The sequence below is a fragment of the Watersipora subatra genome, chromosome 2 (genome assembly GCF_963576615.1).
Source record: "Watersipora subatra chromosome 2, tzWatSuba1.1, whole genome shotgun sequence".
NCBI lineage: Eukaryota > Metazoa > Bryozoa > Gymnolaemata > Cheilostomatida > Watersiporidae > Watersipora > Watersipora subatra.
In genome coordinates, this window is record NC_088709.1 from 12,598,477 (window position 1) to 12,617,179 (window position 18,703).

The 18,703-nt window shown below is 34.0% G+C and overlaps 1 protein-coding gene across 1 annotated transcript; it reads right to left on the reverse strand.

Annotated features, from left to right (window-relative positions):
- Positions 1–11,565: 11,565 nt before the first annotated feature.
- LOC137387961 (glycoprotein 3-alpha-L-fucosyltransferase A-like) lies at positions 11,566–12,687 on the reverse strand. Its single transcript, XM_068074477.1, has one exon. It carries the CDS (start codon positions 12,685–12,687, stop codon positions 11,566–11,568), a length of 1,122 nt encoding a protein of 373 aa, XP_067930578.1.
- Between the last annotated feature and the right edge of the window lie 6,016 nt (positions 12,688–18,703).

Here is an 18,703-nt window from a genome sequence, read left to right on the forward strand (position 1 = left end):
GATAAGAGACGACTTTGAGATACAAGCATACAAGAAGGTTCTCAATGCAGTCGTTCGACAACTGAGTATATGAGAGGCTGTTTATGAGAGTAGCAGAGCTCAGTCTTTATTGTCGAATCAGTTTGAAAGCGTTTTAAGAGGGCCGGCTAAAAGTGAAGGCAAAAAGAAGTCAAACAGCGAGGCAAGAAAAGGCGAACCAAAGAAGAAAATTCAAAAACTTAAAAGGAAAACCAAGTTACAATTAAGTTTTGATTGTGATTTGAGTAAAATTTATTTTTAAGTATGTGTTTTAATAGGCTAAGTTCATTTAAGTTAAGTTTAATGCTTACGTTGTGTAGTGTCAAAAAAGTGTAACGTTTTGAATTTTTTGCCGTCACTCATTGCCATCAGCTGCTACTGTCTGTCTCAAAAGTAAGAACTCTATACAGTACTGTACATAGTTATGTCACATTTTGTTGTAGAACGTAACCATTAAATAGGGATTTGTTACTTTGTGAGTGTAGGTGGTGAATTAGAGCAATTAAAAATAATGTTGCTCGGTTGTAATTTCCCGTCTTGTGATATGTTTTTAGAGGATGAAAGAGGATTAGTTTTCATTTACATGTAGTTGTTTTATATAGAAAAAACGATTTGAAATACAAGTGAACTGACTTACAAACTTGGCCCTAGAACTCATTAAGCCCGTATGTTGAGGTATGACTAAACAACAATTATGTTCAATAGAAATCATTGAATAAAACTGGTTAGGTTTGTTGGAACAGCTGGAAACATGTTGCCAGATACTATCGACCAGATCAATGACACAGTAACAGTATATTGGCATTTCTCATATATAAATGCATGTGCACACATGCGTGTGCACGCATGCGTGTGCGCTTGTGTGTGTATGCATGCACGCATGCACGCATGTGCGTGTGTGTGTGTGCATGCGTGTGTGTGTGCGTGCGTGCGTGCGTGCGTGTGTGTGTGTGTGTGTAAATATGCTTGCGTGTGTATGTGAGCATGCATGTGTATGTGCACGTGTGTGTACACTCGCGCGCATTGTGAGCACATGGCTATGGAGGTAACAAAATATGGTTGTACAAAGAAGTACATAGTTTGCTGCACACTTACATAAGATTCGTAATTTATAGTTTATATGCGTAAAACTAGCTAGTAGATTTCTCATACGTCAGATACTTTTAACCCTCTAAATCACTTTAGGACACTTGCTATAGGTTGTCACTAATTCCCATTATATTTGATCGTTTGTCTTAATATAGTTTCGCTTTTTTATTATTATATCTTTGGGTTAGCTTAGAGGCAGAGTTCATTCAAGTTATTGGTTTCATTGCAAAATGTTCTTACATAAATTTCGCTAATGAATATTCAATCAAAAATAATTTTTTTCATATACTTTAATCTAGCAGTTTATCGTACAGAATAGACTGACATTTGAGCATAACACTTTTCATACTCAGTGTATTAAAGTCTGCTGATGATTTTAGTAAATTACTAACAAACCATTATTGCTTTTATCCTAACTACTGGGTATATAGTAGATATCTGAATGCCTAATATCACAATTTGTAGTTGTCTTTCCTTGAGATCAAACATGTTCAGTGTAAAAGTTCGAGGTCTTTTGCTCCTCGCCTCTCCTGTGTTATGTATTGTCACTATTAAGTCTTGTAGCCTTACCAGCATTCACCCACCTCGTCGCTTGTTCGAGACTAACCAAAACATGAAAAATTTCCGTTTTTTGCCGATCTTCTTTTCATAAGGTTCAACCAATTTTTCCATACTGTAACCAACTTTTGAAATTAAAGGCACAAAGCAGCTGAAATCAAAAGCAAAATTTTATAATGGCTTTAGACTATCTTTGTTTTTGAATTTTAACATGCTGATAGGACTATGAGTAATAGAGGTAATAGTAGCATTAGTAACAGTATTAGTGGTAGCCGTGGTGTTACTAGTAGTAGTAATAGTAGTAGTAATACTAGTGACAGTACTAGTAGTAGTGGTAATACTAGCAGCAGTAATGATCATAGTAGTAACAATAGTAGAAATATTAGTTATAGTAGCAGCAGTTATATTAGCATTAGTAATAGCGGTAATAATAGTAATAATAGTCATCATAATAGTAGTAGTAGTAGTACCAATAGTAATAGTAGTAATAGTAGTAGTCATAATAGGAGTATTAATAGTAATGGTGATAGCGGCAGTAGTCGTGGTACTAGTAGTGGCAGTAATAGTACTAGTAAAATGGTTTTGTTTCATAGTGAACTGATCGACTATTTTGTATACTATTTTTCTACGGAAAGTTTAGATCTAGGATAACTGATCATGAAGGATTTCAGGGATACATATTTACATCAGCTCTTGGTGTGGCCACATTGTAAAGAATATGGTAGCAAGTCAATAGCGTAACTATTTATGTTTCATATTTCAGCATAATAATTGTTATATTTATAATTCAGCACTCCATATGACTTGAAATTCTCAAAAATGAAGTCTGGTATTTTTGTTCTTATTAGATAAATTTGTATATATTTTAGCCAGAGTTTATAGGATGTGGATGGTTTCATGCCTTAACCAATATACCAAAACTCGCAACAATTATATATATTGATTTACTGCTAAAAGAGACAAGTTATCAGATATCTGTTCAGTTAAGTTCTAAAATATGCAAAGTACGCATTTACTAAAAACTCTAAAGAACTTAAGCTCTAATAACTGTTTTCATTTTTTTTTAAAAGTTTATAGGTCTGTTTTACTAAGTCAACTTTTTAATTCTTCCAGTTGCATAATGTTATAAACAAAGATTTCTGACATCCTTGGAGTTCGGTTCACTCTCATAAAACCTTTTCTCCAAGATGACTTGTTAAAAGCAGTTGCAGCTGGATATTTTAATTACAATTTATTAATAGAGTGTTTTATGAGTGCCCTATAGCGCATTATAATATTATCTATACCTCCATGTAAATAACAACATTTCCACCGCCTTAACCTACTTTAAACGTATAACATACACAAACAAACCTTAAAAATTGTCAAATACAGGTTGCAAAATACTTTCAAAGAAATTGTTTTTGATTTAGAAATCAAAGTCATCTAATGCTAAAAACCGTTCAAAGAGACATACAGGTAAAATAATATTACTGTCAGAAACAGATGACGCATAAGTCACTTATTCCTGTTTGCAAAGTTTCTACAATTGCTTTGGTTATTCCACTCATCTGCAAAGAGGTGACTCTGGGCAGTTTGAAGTGACTCAGGGTGATTGAGACTTTCACAAAGACTACAAACAGACTTCTTGTTGGTTTCTCTGGTTACTGTGTAGCTGTGGCCCCACTCATGGTACCTGTTATAGGCAGCGTCATCATTCATTAGATATTGGAGGTATTTCCCTAAAGCCTCTATTGATGAGAAGTTGTAGGCATGAATAAATAAATTAGGAGATGCTACATCGGTATACTCTTCAATTGATAAACCACCGAGAGCTACAGGAATAAAATAACCTTTGTTTTCTAAAGTCTTCCAAAACTTTTCTGTTATGTAATCTTTGCATAAAGAGTTCTCAAACGCTAAGTAAAACCGGTATTGCAAGTGCACCTTCACTTCGCATGTAATATCACCTTTTGTTGGACACGGCTGTTGATTAGTGCAGCTTCCAAATATGTCTCCATTTACATATGTTGAAAGAAGCCTCATAACCTCTAGTCTATTATCATGTTGAGAGTCACAGTTGGAGACATAAGCATACGCCCCTTTTGTCTTATGTTTAGCCTAGTCAACAACATCCTCCGAAGTACTCTCAGCTTTTTGTTTCATAAAGCCATAAGGAAAGTGGACCGGAATAGAATCTCGTGAGTAGGTCATGCTTCCATTAAATGAGTTGATGATTTTGTTGAATCTGTTGTGAGAGAAAGCTGGTGATTCCATGCTGAAAACAAACCAGAGTTGTCGCTGCCGTACTTCAGCTGGAACCTGCAGAGTTATTTGCTCACAATTGTGACCGAAGATGAGGACATCATCTTGTTGGGCATAGTTGTTATTTAAACTGTGTCTGAATATGCAGTTTGAATATTGACAATCTTCAAAGTTCAACTTTTCGCTCAACGATGGTCCACTCCGATCTATGCTCAGTATTAGCTTCATCTGCTCTACCCTCACTATTCCCTCAGAGCTATTTGTTTGTGTTTCTATTGTACTCCTCTGCTGTATCACTTCAGTTGTACTTTTAGTTGAGAATATTTCACTTTCTTGCTGTTGATTGTTCTTTACTAAATTCTTATACATGTAGTTGTTAGTATGTTTATGTAATATAACAGCAAGGCAAATGAAGAGTATTACAGCAATACAGAATTTTTTTAACAGCTGATCCATTGTAGACAACTCTCATACAGCTTTACCTGTAAAAGCAATTCCTAAAATTATTACTATGATAGGAGCGATTACTGTCTGTCCATTCATCCGAAGTCATCGTTAGAGGTTATGATATAACATTGTTTTGGACTCATATTCACAGTTCTTCTTCATAGTCTGACACATTGACACCTGCACCAATCAACAGCCTTACATCATCTATATATATATATCTCAGTGTATGCAAGAATGTTATTCTGCGATTCTGTAAATCGGTGTGTCTGGCTATAGCTATTAAAATCTTGGAATAGAAAACTCACACCGTGATAGATTTGAACTCACAAAGATTGCAACCACATGTTTGCAAACCAACCATCTAACCACAAGTCTACGAAGCTCTTACGATATCTTTGCTTTTACTACATACTCTATACCCTTTTCTCGATTTCACTCGCTAAATGATATATTAGTTGATACATTGCGCCTATGGGTTACAATGCCCCTGTTATAAAACATTTTTTGCCTATGCCTATCAAACGCAATGCGTTTTCGTTTCGCCATGTTAGGGCAATCTTGTTTTAAGCCATGCGATATTAATAAAAAATTCTCTCGAATTAAAAGTTTGACAATTGTTGCATGACAAAACAACAATTTTCCTTTGATTTTCTCAGCCCATACTAACTGTGTCAATAACAAATCATCTGTTTTGTAGTTTACATATTTTTTATTTATTTCACATCTACACTTATTTGCTCTACAAATTTATTTCATTCACTCAAAACACTATTTTCCAGCAACACTAAGTTTTCCTTCATTTTGATTATAGCACATTAATTTATAGCGAGCTTTTGGCGCTTACTTTGTGTTCCACAATCATTAAACATGAACAAAGTCTGTTTCTTCTCTTTATATAAATTACTTTTTGCATTTATTTTTTTAAGTGTTTTTAAGTTATAATCATTATCTTTATATTTTGTAATTTTTTTAAATGTGTTGCTTCAATTTCAAATGTGTGACTATAACGACACGTATTCAAATTTATTTTCCAAAGGACATTCACTTAAAATTGCAAAACTTAAACCTTTTTACATGAAAACGCTTGAGTAGGATTTGCGGCATTTGCCTCTATACAATCTCCCCCCATTCAGTCAGACAGAGTATCTTTGTGCGCTTTATAGACGTGTGTAATTTCAATATATTTTACCTTATCTTATATGAAGAACAAGTATCGTCGTATTCAAAGTTTTGATGGATAACTTTTGCTGCAACAGGAACCTTTTTCATACTCTTCTATGTAATAATACTAATTGCTATTATTACCTCAACATATTCATTATTGTGTTTTGTTTACAATATCAAACAATTTTTTCATTCTAACACTTTTATAGCTGATTCATTTTTTAACTGAACAAAGCACTTTACACATGATATGAAATTTAAAAGTCAGAATGGTAAATGTTGTAAATGTTAAATAAAAATAAATTTTCTGTGCAAAGACCTATTTTATCGAGCATTCTTCTAGATAGAGAATAATTATCATCATCAGAGAGTAATCACGTAAATAGTTATTCTCTTGCGCCATACAATACATGCAGCCTATCAGCAGCCTGATTAGATAAGTAGCCTAGCATGCTGTCACTGGTCTTTTTGCTTACAATTTGCTTACTTTTGCTTACATGGTATAATAAAATAAAACAGCATAGGCGACTGACCTGTAATCTCTAGTAAATAATCCAATGGCAATTGACAATAATAAATTGACAGTAGATGTTTAAATCGGGCTGCTTTCTAATAAAGCTAGTGAAACTTACAGCTATGAGCTAATCACAACTTTAGCTTATACTCAACACCAACAACTATCATTGGTTAGCACGGATTAGGCCATTAGACCATCCTGACTCGGCTTGAAATCTAGGAACACTAAACTAATAAACGGTTCCTACCATTGAACTTGACTATCACATGACTTTACGTTGATAGTGATACGTAACGTAACGTATGCGCCTTATTAGAGAGCTAATCGAATGCTAGTTCCGTTTGTAAACAAACGGTGAAAAATGACAGAAATGTACATAATGAATAGTTATTTTCCTGCTGGGTGTTAATGAAAACTCCTCCTACACAACGTTTCGAGTACCCTGATAGAAAAAAACCTATTTATAACATATAGAGTGAGATATATCAAATGATAAGTAGATGTAAAATATATTTACGTGAACCATGTATCCATACAAACTGTTGTATTACAGATGCATAAACTCGGCAAATAATATATTCAGGCAAATAACAACTGTTCCATTATATTTAAAATATATATTGCATATACATAAGTGCATATGGAAAAACTTAGCACATGAAGTATTTTGATAAAAACAACACATAGGTATGCTGCCAAAACAGAAACGGTTTTCCAGATTTAAGTGATAATAGCTTATGAATGTATAATATGTATAATACAGTATCTGTAAAAGATGGAATGAACTACTGCAACAACTAAACGGAAATTAAAAACAGTTGTGATAGAGGATAATCAAAATAGTGCAAACAAAGAAATGCAGGAATTAGTGGAATCAGATAATTAAACTTATACATACACGTTACAGAAACTGTGTAAAAGGAGATTGTTATAGCACTGGATATTGAGCCAAGGTGCTTCAGAGTTTCTTAGAACTAAATCAGATTAGGAATAACAGCACAACAACAGCTGCAGATAAATATTACAGTGATTACATTGTTACTGGACTTTAAAAAGTACTACTTCAGTATTGTATGCCACAAAGAAGCACCTTGCAGTTTGAGTGTAGGATTTTACCATAATGATGCTGTCGGTGATCATAAAACGACTGAATAAGTTTTTCATCAATGCAGTGGTTGGATATGCCATCTGCCGTTTCCCAAGGCATAACACATCACTAGATCTTACACTACTGATAAAATACACCACACAAAGGAGTGGACCTGGCTTTATATTAATATGAAAGTATTAATCTGCAACTAGCAGGATCCTGATGACACCGTCTGATGGACGCACCAATCCTCCATTGTTTTGTAGCTCGAGTAAAGTATAGAGATGTCGGTACTGGATACTGGACTTAGTGGTAACCATCGACTGACGGCCAATGTCACGACAGCACTTTAGTTAGCTTTTGCACAATGTAGCCAGCTATATAGACTATCCTGTTACCTATAACAGAAATTTGACATCTGAAATCATTGAGTTCCACAAACTGATCAACTTCTGGAGTAGCCTGTATGATGAGAATCTCGTTTTGAGCAGTAACATTACCTGTCTTACCAGCATCTGATTGTGCACCACATTTGCTGATAAGCTTGCGAAAGGTAGCCTTGAACTGAGTAACAGTAGGATTATTATTCCAACCACCTAAACAAAAGCATCAATTATAACAATTACATAAAATCAACAAAAATGAATGTCTTATTCACATAAACATAGTACCCTTAATATACAACAATACAACTAATAAAATAAGCGAAAATAAAACAGCTCAAAATGCTACCATATCGCTATGTAAAATGAAAATGTGGCAATTTTCACTGAAGTCATTCACACCCATCTTAGGCATAAAGCTTAAAGGTTGACTTGCAACAAAATTCACATTACAGTTATTTGGTATCAACAGATTCACCATGTTTTATTCTGTTGTGTTGTAGGTGCCAAATATGTGGAAATGTGATGACAAGCTCTTGAAAGCTCAAAAACAAAAAGCCGCTGTAGATTGGAATCTGTTTATCTATCTGACGTAGTCATTACATTTTGGTTAAACTACTTAAGTTGAACAACCTTGCAGCACTATGCTTGACAATATAGTTTTAAATTCCATTATTGAAAAGCATCATTCAACATTGAAAAATATTACCTTTAAATGACTTCAGTCGAACGTTTTAGCCTGTTGTCAAAACATGGATCATTGAAATGTTCGTTGCAGATAAGTGCCCAAGGATCAGGCTTATTCATTCTTCTGCAGTTGCGATACCATTGTAAATAACGAGAGTTCTCAGTTGCTTTGTTTGAAAATCTAAAAATTAAAATGAAACTGTAGTAGTTAGTTAGCCACAGTAGTAATAACAATAGTATTATTACTCTTATTTCCTTACTGCTAACTATATCTAGGTACAACAATAAGTAATATTATAAGCAATACAAACATTTTTTTTTAATTTCTCTAAATATAAATGTTTAGAAATAACGTAATGATTTGTACTTTCAAAATATTAATATAAAAATTCCAAGTTTAAATAATAAAAATCCCTCGTTCTGAAAGAAGAACATTTCACTCACTAACTTATAAATTTATGTAATCCCCGACAAAATACAGTCAAACTCGTACACTCAATAGTAACACTGATCGACTCTCACTCATCCAGTGACTAGTGTAGTACAACTAACTAGTGGCAGTACTAACTAGTAGTAGCGCAACTAGTAGTAGTCGTAGACTTTAGTGAAACTTGTGAAATGACTCACTTGTGAAATGTCATGCCCTTTCCTTTGAAAGTCCATTCTGCGGTTTTTGCAGTTCATGGAATAGCAACAGCACTGTCCACCTACACCCTTCTCTCTCTTACACAAATTATTAGTAGTAATCTCAGTAGTCTGTTCCTCTGATTTAGCGGTGTATTCGTGATCTTCCATAGCTGGTAAATCTGAAATTAAATTTCTTTCTCACGTTGAACACAATGAAATTAACTAAAACGGTAACTGAAAATGGTGTCGGCCGGATTTCCGCACTCGCGAATGACCTCTGCCATTTCCGGGGTTTTGAGTTCAATGGTTCCTACAGTGTATGTGTGTGTGTGCGCGCATGTGTGCTCATTTTTGTGTATGCACGCATGTATGTGAATGTGTGATTGTCTCATTGCATGTGTGTGTCAATTTGTCTATGTAACAATTATGTGCGGTGATATTTTTGGCTAACTTCATTCAAACTTTATACGCATATGCTCCATGCCTTCAATACGCTCATCAAAAGTGTTCATTTCAAAACTTCATATGGTTCTTAAGAACCTGCCTCTTAAACAGTGATCTAGTTAGAAACTCATGAATGTGCCTTCCCATGCATTCAGAACAATTGAGGTTAACAACCTTGAGGTAAAAATACTTCTCTACAGTGATACTAGTAATAGTCATTATAAAATACAGTGAAACTAGTAATAGTCATTATAAAGTACAGTGATACTAGTAATAGTCATTATAGAGTATGGTGATACAAGTAATATACTCATTATAAAGTACAGTGATACTAGTAATAGTCAATATAAAGTACAGTGAAACTAGTAATAATCATTGTAATGTACAGTGATACTAGTAATAGTCAATATAAAGTACAGTGATACTAGTAATGGTCATTATAGAGTATGGTGATACAAGTAATATACTCATTATAAAGTACAGTGATACTAGTAATAGTCATTATAGAGTATGGTGATACAAGTAATATACTCATTATAAAGTACAGTGATACTAGTAATATACTCATTATAAAGTACAGTGATACTAGTAATAATTATTGTAATGTACAGTGATACTAGTAATAGTCAATATAAAGTACAGTGATACTAGTAATGGTCATTATAGAGTATGGTGATACTAGTAATATACTCATTATAAAGTACAGTGATACTAGTAATAGTCATTATAAAGTACAGTGATACTAGTAATAATCATTATAAAGTACAGTGATACTAGTAATATACTCATTATAAAGTACAGTGATACTAGTAATAGTCAATATAAAGTACAGTGAAACTAGTAATAATCATTGTAATGTGCAGTGATACTAGTAATAATCATTATAAAGTACAGTGATACTAGTAATATACTCATTATAAAGTACAGTGATACTAGTAATAGTCATTATAAAGTTCATTCATAGTTATTTATATAGTTGTAGATATATGGTCACCAATAGTAACAACACACGTCTCTAGATTACTCCTAGACAGCTGCCTTTTAGAACCATCGTCTCAAACTAAAACTAATTGCTAAAAACAATCTAGAAAGACCAGTAAGCAACTATTGTTTTTAGTGCCTGTGTTAAAATGGAACTGTTTTTACTCGGGTTTCATAGAATAATACGAATTAGAAAAAAAATTTCTACAAAATTAAAATATTTTTTGGTAGCTTTTATTAAGTTTTTAGTAGACTAGTACTCGTCTCTTAAAGCGAGTTTGCACATTTCTTTTACCAAGTCAAATTATTAACCCTTCTCGTGTCATCATGTTGTATGCAAAAATGTTTGGCATTTTGTATTGGTAATTTCTGTCATAGTTGTGTTCACATTCATAAGTCCTATGTTGTTCTTGCAACATTACACATTGCAACATTGATAAGAAAATCATATGAAATTCAGGATTTATTAATTACAGGTCATTACTAGTCACCATTGTTTAGTAGTGAAACAACAGGAAGATGTTTTAATAGACATACTTTGTAATTTGTTGTTTTTCTAACTCTGCCTAGGTATTATTGATGATTACATTGTATTAAATTTAAGAGACCAATCAAGAACTGAGGGAGCTGAATGCACGATGATAAATGTGCAAAAGAAAGTTATGATTATGAACAGCATAATGATTACTACAGATCAACATTTGTATTATTTTTTTATTTTGATTTCGTATTCTTGATTGCTTCTAGCATATTAAGTATTTAAAGTTTTATCTGATTCGGCAAAAGTCTGGTGACTTCTCAACAATGATGGAAATTAGGGAGCCAAAACAAAGTCAAAATCTCAATAATGTGTAGCCATACACAGCCAACTGATCACAATAGTTTATTTGGATTGAAGTCTTTGAGTTACTACCTGCTAGCCTGAGTACCTTTATAATACTTGGGCTAATCTGAATCAGAGATATTGTCTACAGTTCCATTTGCTTTAGCTACAAACTCATTACACTTGACGTAGATGAGGATTTGTTAAGGCAATTACAGCTGATAGATTATTACAACTCATCAATCCAGTGTTCAATGATTACCCTATAACAGATGATATTATCTGTACCTAAATAACAACATTGCTACTGCTGGCAACATGCTGTAAATATAAAGCTTATACAAATAAACCCCCAACATTTTCAACGGCATTGCAAATTATTTATGAAGAAATAATTTTTTACTTAGATATTTGAGATAATTTAAGAGAAAAGACTGCTCAAATAGATAAACACGAAAAATGTTACTGCCATAAATAGCTGCTGAACAAGTCACACACTCCTGTTTGCCAAGTTCTTGCAGTTGCTCTGGTTATTCCACTCGTCTGCAAAGAGGTGACTCTGGGCAGCTCTAAGTGACTCAAGGTGATTGATACTTTCACAAAGACTACAAACAGACTTCTTGTTGGTTTCTCTGGTTACTGTGTAGCTGTGGCGCCACTCATGGTACCTGTTATAGGCAGCGTCATCATTCATCAGATGCTGGAGGTATTTCCCTAAAGCCTCTATTGATGAGAAGTTGTAGACGTGAATAAATGAATCGGGAGGTGCAACATCAGTATACTCTTCAATTGATAAACCACCGAGAGCTACAGGAATAAAATATCCTCTGTTTTCTAAAGTCTTCCAAAACTTTTCTGTTATGTAATCTTTGCATAAAGAGTTCTCAAACGCTAAGTAAAACCTGTATTGCGAGTGCACTTTTGCTTCACATGTAAAATCATCACCTTTTCTCGGACAAGGCTGCTGATTAGTGCAGCTTCCGAATATGTCTCCATTTACATATGTTAAAAGAAGCTTCATAACCTCGAGTCTATTATACTGATGAGAGTCACAGTTTGAGACATAAGCATACGCCCCTTTTGTCTTATGTTTAGCATAGTCAACAATACCCTCTGAAGTATTCTCAGCCTTTTGTTTCATAAAACCATAAGGAAAGTGGGCCGGAATAGAATCTCGAGAGTAGGTCATGCTTCCATTAAATGAGTTGATGACTTTGTTGAATCTGTTGTGAGAGAAGGCTGGTGATTCCATGCTGAAAACAAACCAGAGTTGTCGCTGCCGTACTTCAGCCGGAACTTGTAGCGTTATTTGCTCATAATTAGGACCAAAGATGAGGACATCAGCTTGCTGTGCATAACTGATGTTATTTAAACTGTGTCTGAATACACAATTTGAATATTGACAAGTTTCAAAGTTCAACATCTCAGTCAACAATAATCCACTTCGATCAATACTCAGTATTAGCTTCATCTCTTCTGGCCTCACTACTCTCGCAAAGCTTTTTGATTGTGTTTTCATTGTATTCCTCTCCTTCATCACTTCAGTTGTATTCCGTGTAGAGAATATTTCACTTTCTTGCTGTTGATTGTTCTTTACTAAGTTCTTATACATGTAGTTGTTAGTATGTCTGTGTAATACAACAGCAAGGCAGATGCAGAGTATTACGGCAATACAAAATCTTTTCAACAGCCGATCCATTGTAGACAACTCCCATACAGCTTTACCTGTAAAGGCAATTTTTCAAGTCTTCACTATGATGTGAGCGATTGCTGTCTATCAGTGCATTCGTTGATCTATCTGTTCAAAACTATGATACAACATTGTAATGAACTCAAACTCACTCAAACTCTTATCTTATTATTAGCCTACTTGGCGCACCAATATTTGCACCTATCAACCATCTTCCAACATTAAAGAATGATTATCATCATCAGAGATTAACTATGTACATAAAAGTAGTATTCTCTCATGTCATATACATTCACTGCCTAGCAGCAGCCTGGTTAGATAAGTAGCTTAGCATGCTGTCACTGATGTCACTTTTCTTACATTCTAGTTACTCTGATGTATAGTGGACTTATCAGATAAATTTATACAGTCAATTTTTGTTGTGAACAGATGAACCTCAAATTTTTGTTAGTCAATTTTAAGATTGTCATGTGAGCCACAATTTAGGACACTAGCAGATGTTTTAAGGAAGCTATAACTACATTTATGGTGCATGTAGCAAACGAGACTTGGTTTGTGTCACTTGCTTGTTCCACATAAAGTGAAACGGTTAAAGGGGTGAAAAATAATGAAACTCGGCAATTATTAAAGTTTCAAGTTCAAAGATAAAAGTTAAGGAATTTATTTGTTCTTTTGTAAAAAATGAGCAGATCCTTTTAGTCACTCACAAAAAGAGGAGTACATCACTGTCATTGTTGTTTGGGTTATTTTTTAGAACAATCTTTACTTCCAAATTTAAGAAAAAGCTTTTTTTCAGCTACTTTTACCTTCATCGGTCATACTTACCTATTGCCAAGATAAGAAAGCTATATGATATCTTTATTTTACGTAAAACATCATTCCTTTTTTATCTTATGAAGTATATGCAAGTATTCGGTATTTAAAACATGTTTATTTTTATAACGTTTCAAATTATTTTCAGCTTTTGAATGCATAAGTATTTTTAGTTCTTTCAAGTGGAATTACTTGTAATTCAAGTCAACCTATTGATCGATTGATACACTAGCTCGATCAGAGACAATATTAAACTTGTATTTTAATTTTTAACTATATGTACTCGGCATTGACAGAACCCAAATTTATTAAATATATGTAACTATCGTTACAGTAATACATGTAGAATAACTGTTACAGATGTAAATAGTGGAAACATCCACAGCATTACTTTTAGATTGACTGTTTAATAAATATATTATTTCTATTTTTTTTTGTTTAACTCATGTTTTGCATACATTTATTTGTACAGGTTGTAGTCTTGTATAAAAGTCAATATAATCTATTGATGAGTGTCTTGTACTTATACACTATTACATATTATACGTACTTATAAAGTGATATTTTATATTAAACAAACCTTGACTCAACTGAACACCATCTTGTGTTATAGAGCAATAAGTTTATAGTTTCTAATTCTACACACTTTGATTTTAGAAAAAGGTTCTCTTACTGCACTCTTAAGTACTGGAGTTGCGAGACCTTTAGGAGTGGTATGAGTTACAATCATAGGGCTAACAACAGCTCTATGTACTGGCTGGTTTATTCTATAAACCAGCCAGTACATAGTTCTATATTTTCTATGTTTATAATTTCTAATTCTACACACTTTGACTTTAGGAAAAGGTTGTCTAAGAGTAACATTGATAAACAGATTAGCCATTTATTACATTTGTTTATTAAATTTTTCATTAGGTTTAGAATTAAGTTGACCTGATTTTATTATCAAGTAAAATCAAAGCTTTTAGCTTGCATCTTACATAACTATTCCTATTTAATTTGAAGTTCGTTTAATCAAGTGTTTGCTTTTAATAATTATGAGTTGATATTTGAGTTGTTAATTATAAATTGAATTAGTTTAGATTTCAATGAATTTAATGTTAAAAAACGTTAGGTCAGTTTTTATTCTCACCACTTTTAACTTTAAACGCATACATCACCATACCTTTTTATGTATCAATAATAAGTTATTAATAAAAACTTTTTTTGTTGATTATTAATATTTTAATTATTACGTTTAGAACAAATGTTTTGTTTATTTTACATTTATTCATACATTTTACATTTATTCATACATGCATACATGCATGTATGCATGCATACATAGAAGTTCTGAGGTTGCAACCAGGTTCTGAAATACTCCAGTTATACCCGTCCCAGGTACAGTGCGTATTACGAGGACGGGTATAACTGGAGTATCTCAGAACCTGGTTGCAACCTCAGAACTTCTATGTATGCATGCATGCATGTATGCATGCATACATGCATACATGTATGCATGTATAATGTATGTTTCGAAGCCAGAGCAGTTCTGGCGGAAGGATCCTCCTTATGTCAACCAGGCAGGCATCAAACGTAGGCAGTTTATAAGAATAAGTATAGTGTATTTAGCATATATCAGTACATGTATAATTTCGTCTTGACAGTATAAAATCCGTTAACAGAATCCCAAAGAGTTGGCTTATGCCTTCTCCTTTTATACTATTTGCTCCGCCCACAATTATATAACATTCATTGTTTCACATCAGGCCTGTGAGGCAGGCCCAGACAATAAGCATAATGGTGTGCTAGCAGGCCTGTGAAGCAGGCCCAAAAATGTAGTGTTATATAACAGTTTTACCAGGGTATTATATAACCGGTTAAGAAATATACATAAGTGACTAGGCATAATGTGGTCTCAAGCACAAACATATGGTTTAGTATAGTCCCGTCCTCCACAATATTGTTAAGTTTATTGTCCTTTTTCAGTATTTTGATCAAATTATTTTGAATCCGATTCTTCTCCTCTAATGGATTCTTCTTTTTAACATTGCGATGCCTGTGACAGCAGGCTGTTTAGGTCTACCACCACGTCGGCAGCTCGTTGTCGAGGCTGCAGGTGTGTCCTGATTGTCAGAAGCTGCAGGTTGCTAATCGTCATGGATAGTAGTATCACCAAGTGTGGTATTATCAGGGTCAGGTAGGTTGGTGCTGTCTTGTCATGAAGGTTTCCTTAAAATAAGAAGTTAAGCGGTAGATAACTTGTGGAAAAACGGTTTGCAATGATAAATCTGAGTTTGTCATTGTGGGTATGCATATCAAGTGTGTTTATGTGTGCGTGTGTGTGTGTGTGTGTGTGTTTGCGTGCATGCATGCCTGTGTGTGTAAATATGCTTGCGTGTGTATGTGAGCATGCACGTGTGTACATGTGTATGTGTGTATGTGCATGTGTTTGCGCGCTGGCGCGCATATGTGAACACATGGCTATGGAGGTAACAAAATATGGTTGTACAAAGAAGTACGTAGTTTGCTGCAGACTTATCAAAGATTCGTAATTTAAAGTCTATATGCATAAAACTAGCTGGTAGATTTCTCAAATGTCAGATACTTTGAAACCTCTAAAGGACACTTGCTATAGGTTGTCACTAATTCCCATTATATTTGATCGTTTGTCTTATTAGCTTTGCTTTTTCATTATTGTCTTTTTGGGTTAGCTTAGAGGCAGAGTTCATTCAAATTATCTGTTTCATTGCAAAAAGCTCTTACATAAATTTCGCTAATGAAAATTTAATCAAAAAAAATCTTTTTCATATACTTTCATCTAGCAGTTTATAGTACAGGATAGACTGACATTTGAGCATAACATTTTTCATACTCATTGTATTAAAGTCTGCTGATGATTTTAGTAAATTACTAACAAACCATTATTGCTTTTATCCTAACTACTGGGTATATAGTAGATATCGAGATGCCTAATATTACAATTTGTAGTTGTCTTTCCTTGAGATCAAACGCGTTCAGTGTAAAAGTTTGAGGTCTTTTTCTCCTCGCCTCTCCTGTGGTATGTATTGTCGTTATTAAGTATTGTAGCCTTACCAGCATTCACTCGCCTCGTCGCTTGTTCAAGACTAACCATAACATGAAAAAATTTCAATTTCTTTATTTATTTTCTCTTTAAAAAGGTTAAACTAAATTTTCCATACTGTAACCAACCCCTGAAATCAAAGGCACACATCAGCTGAAATCAAAAGCAAAATTTAATAATGGTTTTAGACTATCTTTGTTTTTGAATTTTAACATACCGGTAGTACTATCTACATCTACTATATAAACGGCAATCGTTGTCTGTCTGTCTATCCGCCTTATAGAGCGGTCTTTCCTTTTATCGTCGTACAAATTTCGTTCGTACGAAGCGAACTGCATTAATATGAGTAGTGACAGTGAATAAATTATAAAAGCAGTCTTTCTTTTTCCATTCGGTTGTATGAAGCCAACTAGATTAATATGAGTAGTAAATATCGTAATTTTGGACTATTAGCCTTTACTTTTATCTGACGATTTTAGCCACGCGGCTTATATAAAGGTGCGGCAGTTCTGTTGTTTTTTTTCACAGCTAGGGCGCATTAGCCGAAATCTCCGGTTATCACGCTTTTTAAACAGCAAAGTTTCTGCCGTGTTAAAAAGCACCGTCCTGAGTTCTGTGGCCTATACAAAGGTGACTATGCAGCTATACAAATGTACAACTCATTAAATAAAATAAATTAATGAGTAGTGATTTACATGCAGTTAATATTTACTGCCATTGTGTACCCCAAATGTCACGTAAACGTTTGAAAAACGAAGTTCTCACCTATCGGCCTACTGCCAGCCATTTTGTCGATATTGCTTTAATTTCAAACTCCTTCTAGATTGTTTGATTTGGTTATATATTTCATTTTGCCAACATGTTAATAAGCACTGCTATGCAAAAGAATTCATGGTATCTATACTTTGTGCATTGATAAAGCGATGTGAAGCTACAAAGCAAAACGATCCTCTACAATGTTCCTTATTACAAAACCATTATTTTCACCACCGTCAGAGTCGGCGCTGCTATTGCTATTTTAATTATCTGTGTAATCACAAAAATCTGAATAGGCTATAATTCCATCAACATAAGTAGTTATTTGTTTTCTAACTCGAACGTATTTAAGGAACTGCACAAAAAATCTTCGTTTTCAAGTTGTAAATTATCAAACAAAGATTTAAAATTAAACTTAAGGCTAATTTTATAAAGAAATCTTAGGACAACACTGTCACTACCATAAAAGTCCTAAAGACCGTTGGTTATGTTATCAACGAATAATAAAATTCAGTTAATAGCAATTGCTGATAAAATCGCAAAAATACGTCTACGCGGTTGACCATAGAAAACGCATGAGTCTACTTCAGTGAAAGGGTTAAAAACGTTGGATTTGCCACTGTTTGTGATAGTAAACATGTTCATTTCCTTCGGCAGCCGAGTTACTTTTACTTTTTTTCCAGCTACCAGTACACAGAACTACAGCTACTACAGAACTTGCACCTGTACTGCTACTGTGTTTTACCTACTAAACTTCTACATCGAAAAGGTTAGTACTTCTCATTCAGTGTTGCATTGCTTGTGAATTTCCACACCTCATCTACTTAATAACGTTGGATTTGCTGCTGTTCCTGATAGTGAAACATGTTCATTTCCTACAGCAGCTAAGTTACTAATTTTTTTCCAGTTACAAGTAGGCCTACTGTAACTTACTACTACAAAGCTTGCATGAGTACTCCGAGGGTTGCAATAGGCGATGTTGAAAAGAAAGAGAGCAGCTGGTATCGACTTACTGTCACTCTGCTCTAGCCATGACCAGCTGTACGTCGCCTGCTCAAAAGTAGGCACAAGCCGAAAACTGTTTGTTCATACACCCGGCAGAAAAACAAAAAATGGTATCTATTCGCAAGTGTTGATTTGAACTAACATTGTGTTATTGTTATGTCACGCTATGTTCTTCATGTTCTGCTATCCCACATGCAGCTTTTTCTAACATATTTCTCAGTATATATAGATTTTCATGCATTTGTTTTCCTTATTGTATCTCATACAAAGGCTATCATGTTGGCGTTATGTTTTATTATT

Bases quoted from the DNA above. Each gene is read 5' to 3' on its own strand.
- LOC137387961 (XM_068074477.1), bottom strand. From the start codon at position 12,687: ATGTATAAGAACTTAGTAAAGAACAATCAACAGCAAGAAAGTGAAATA.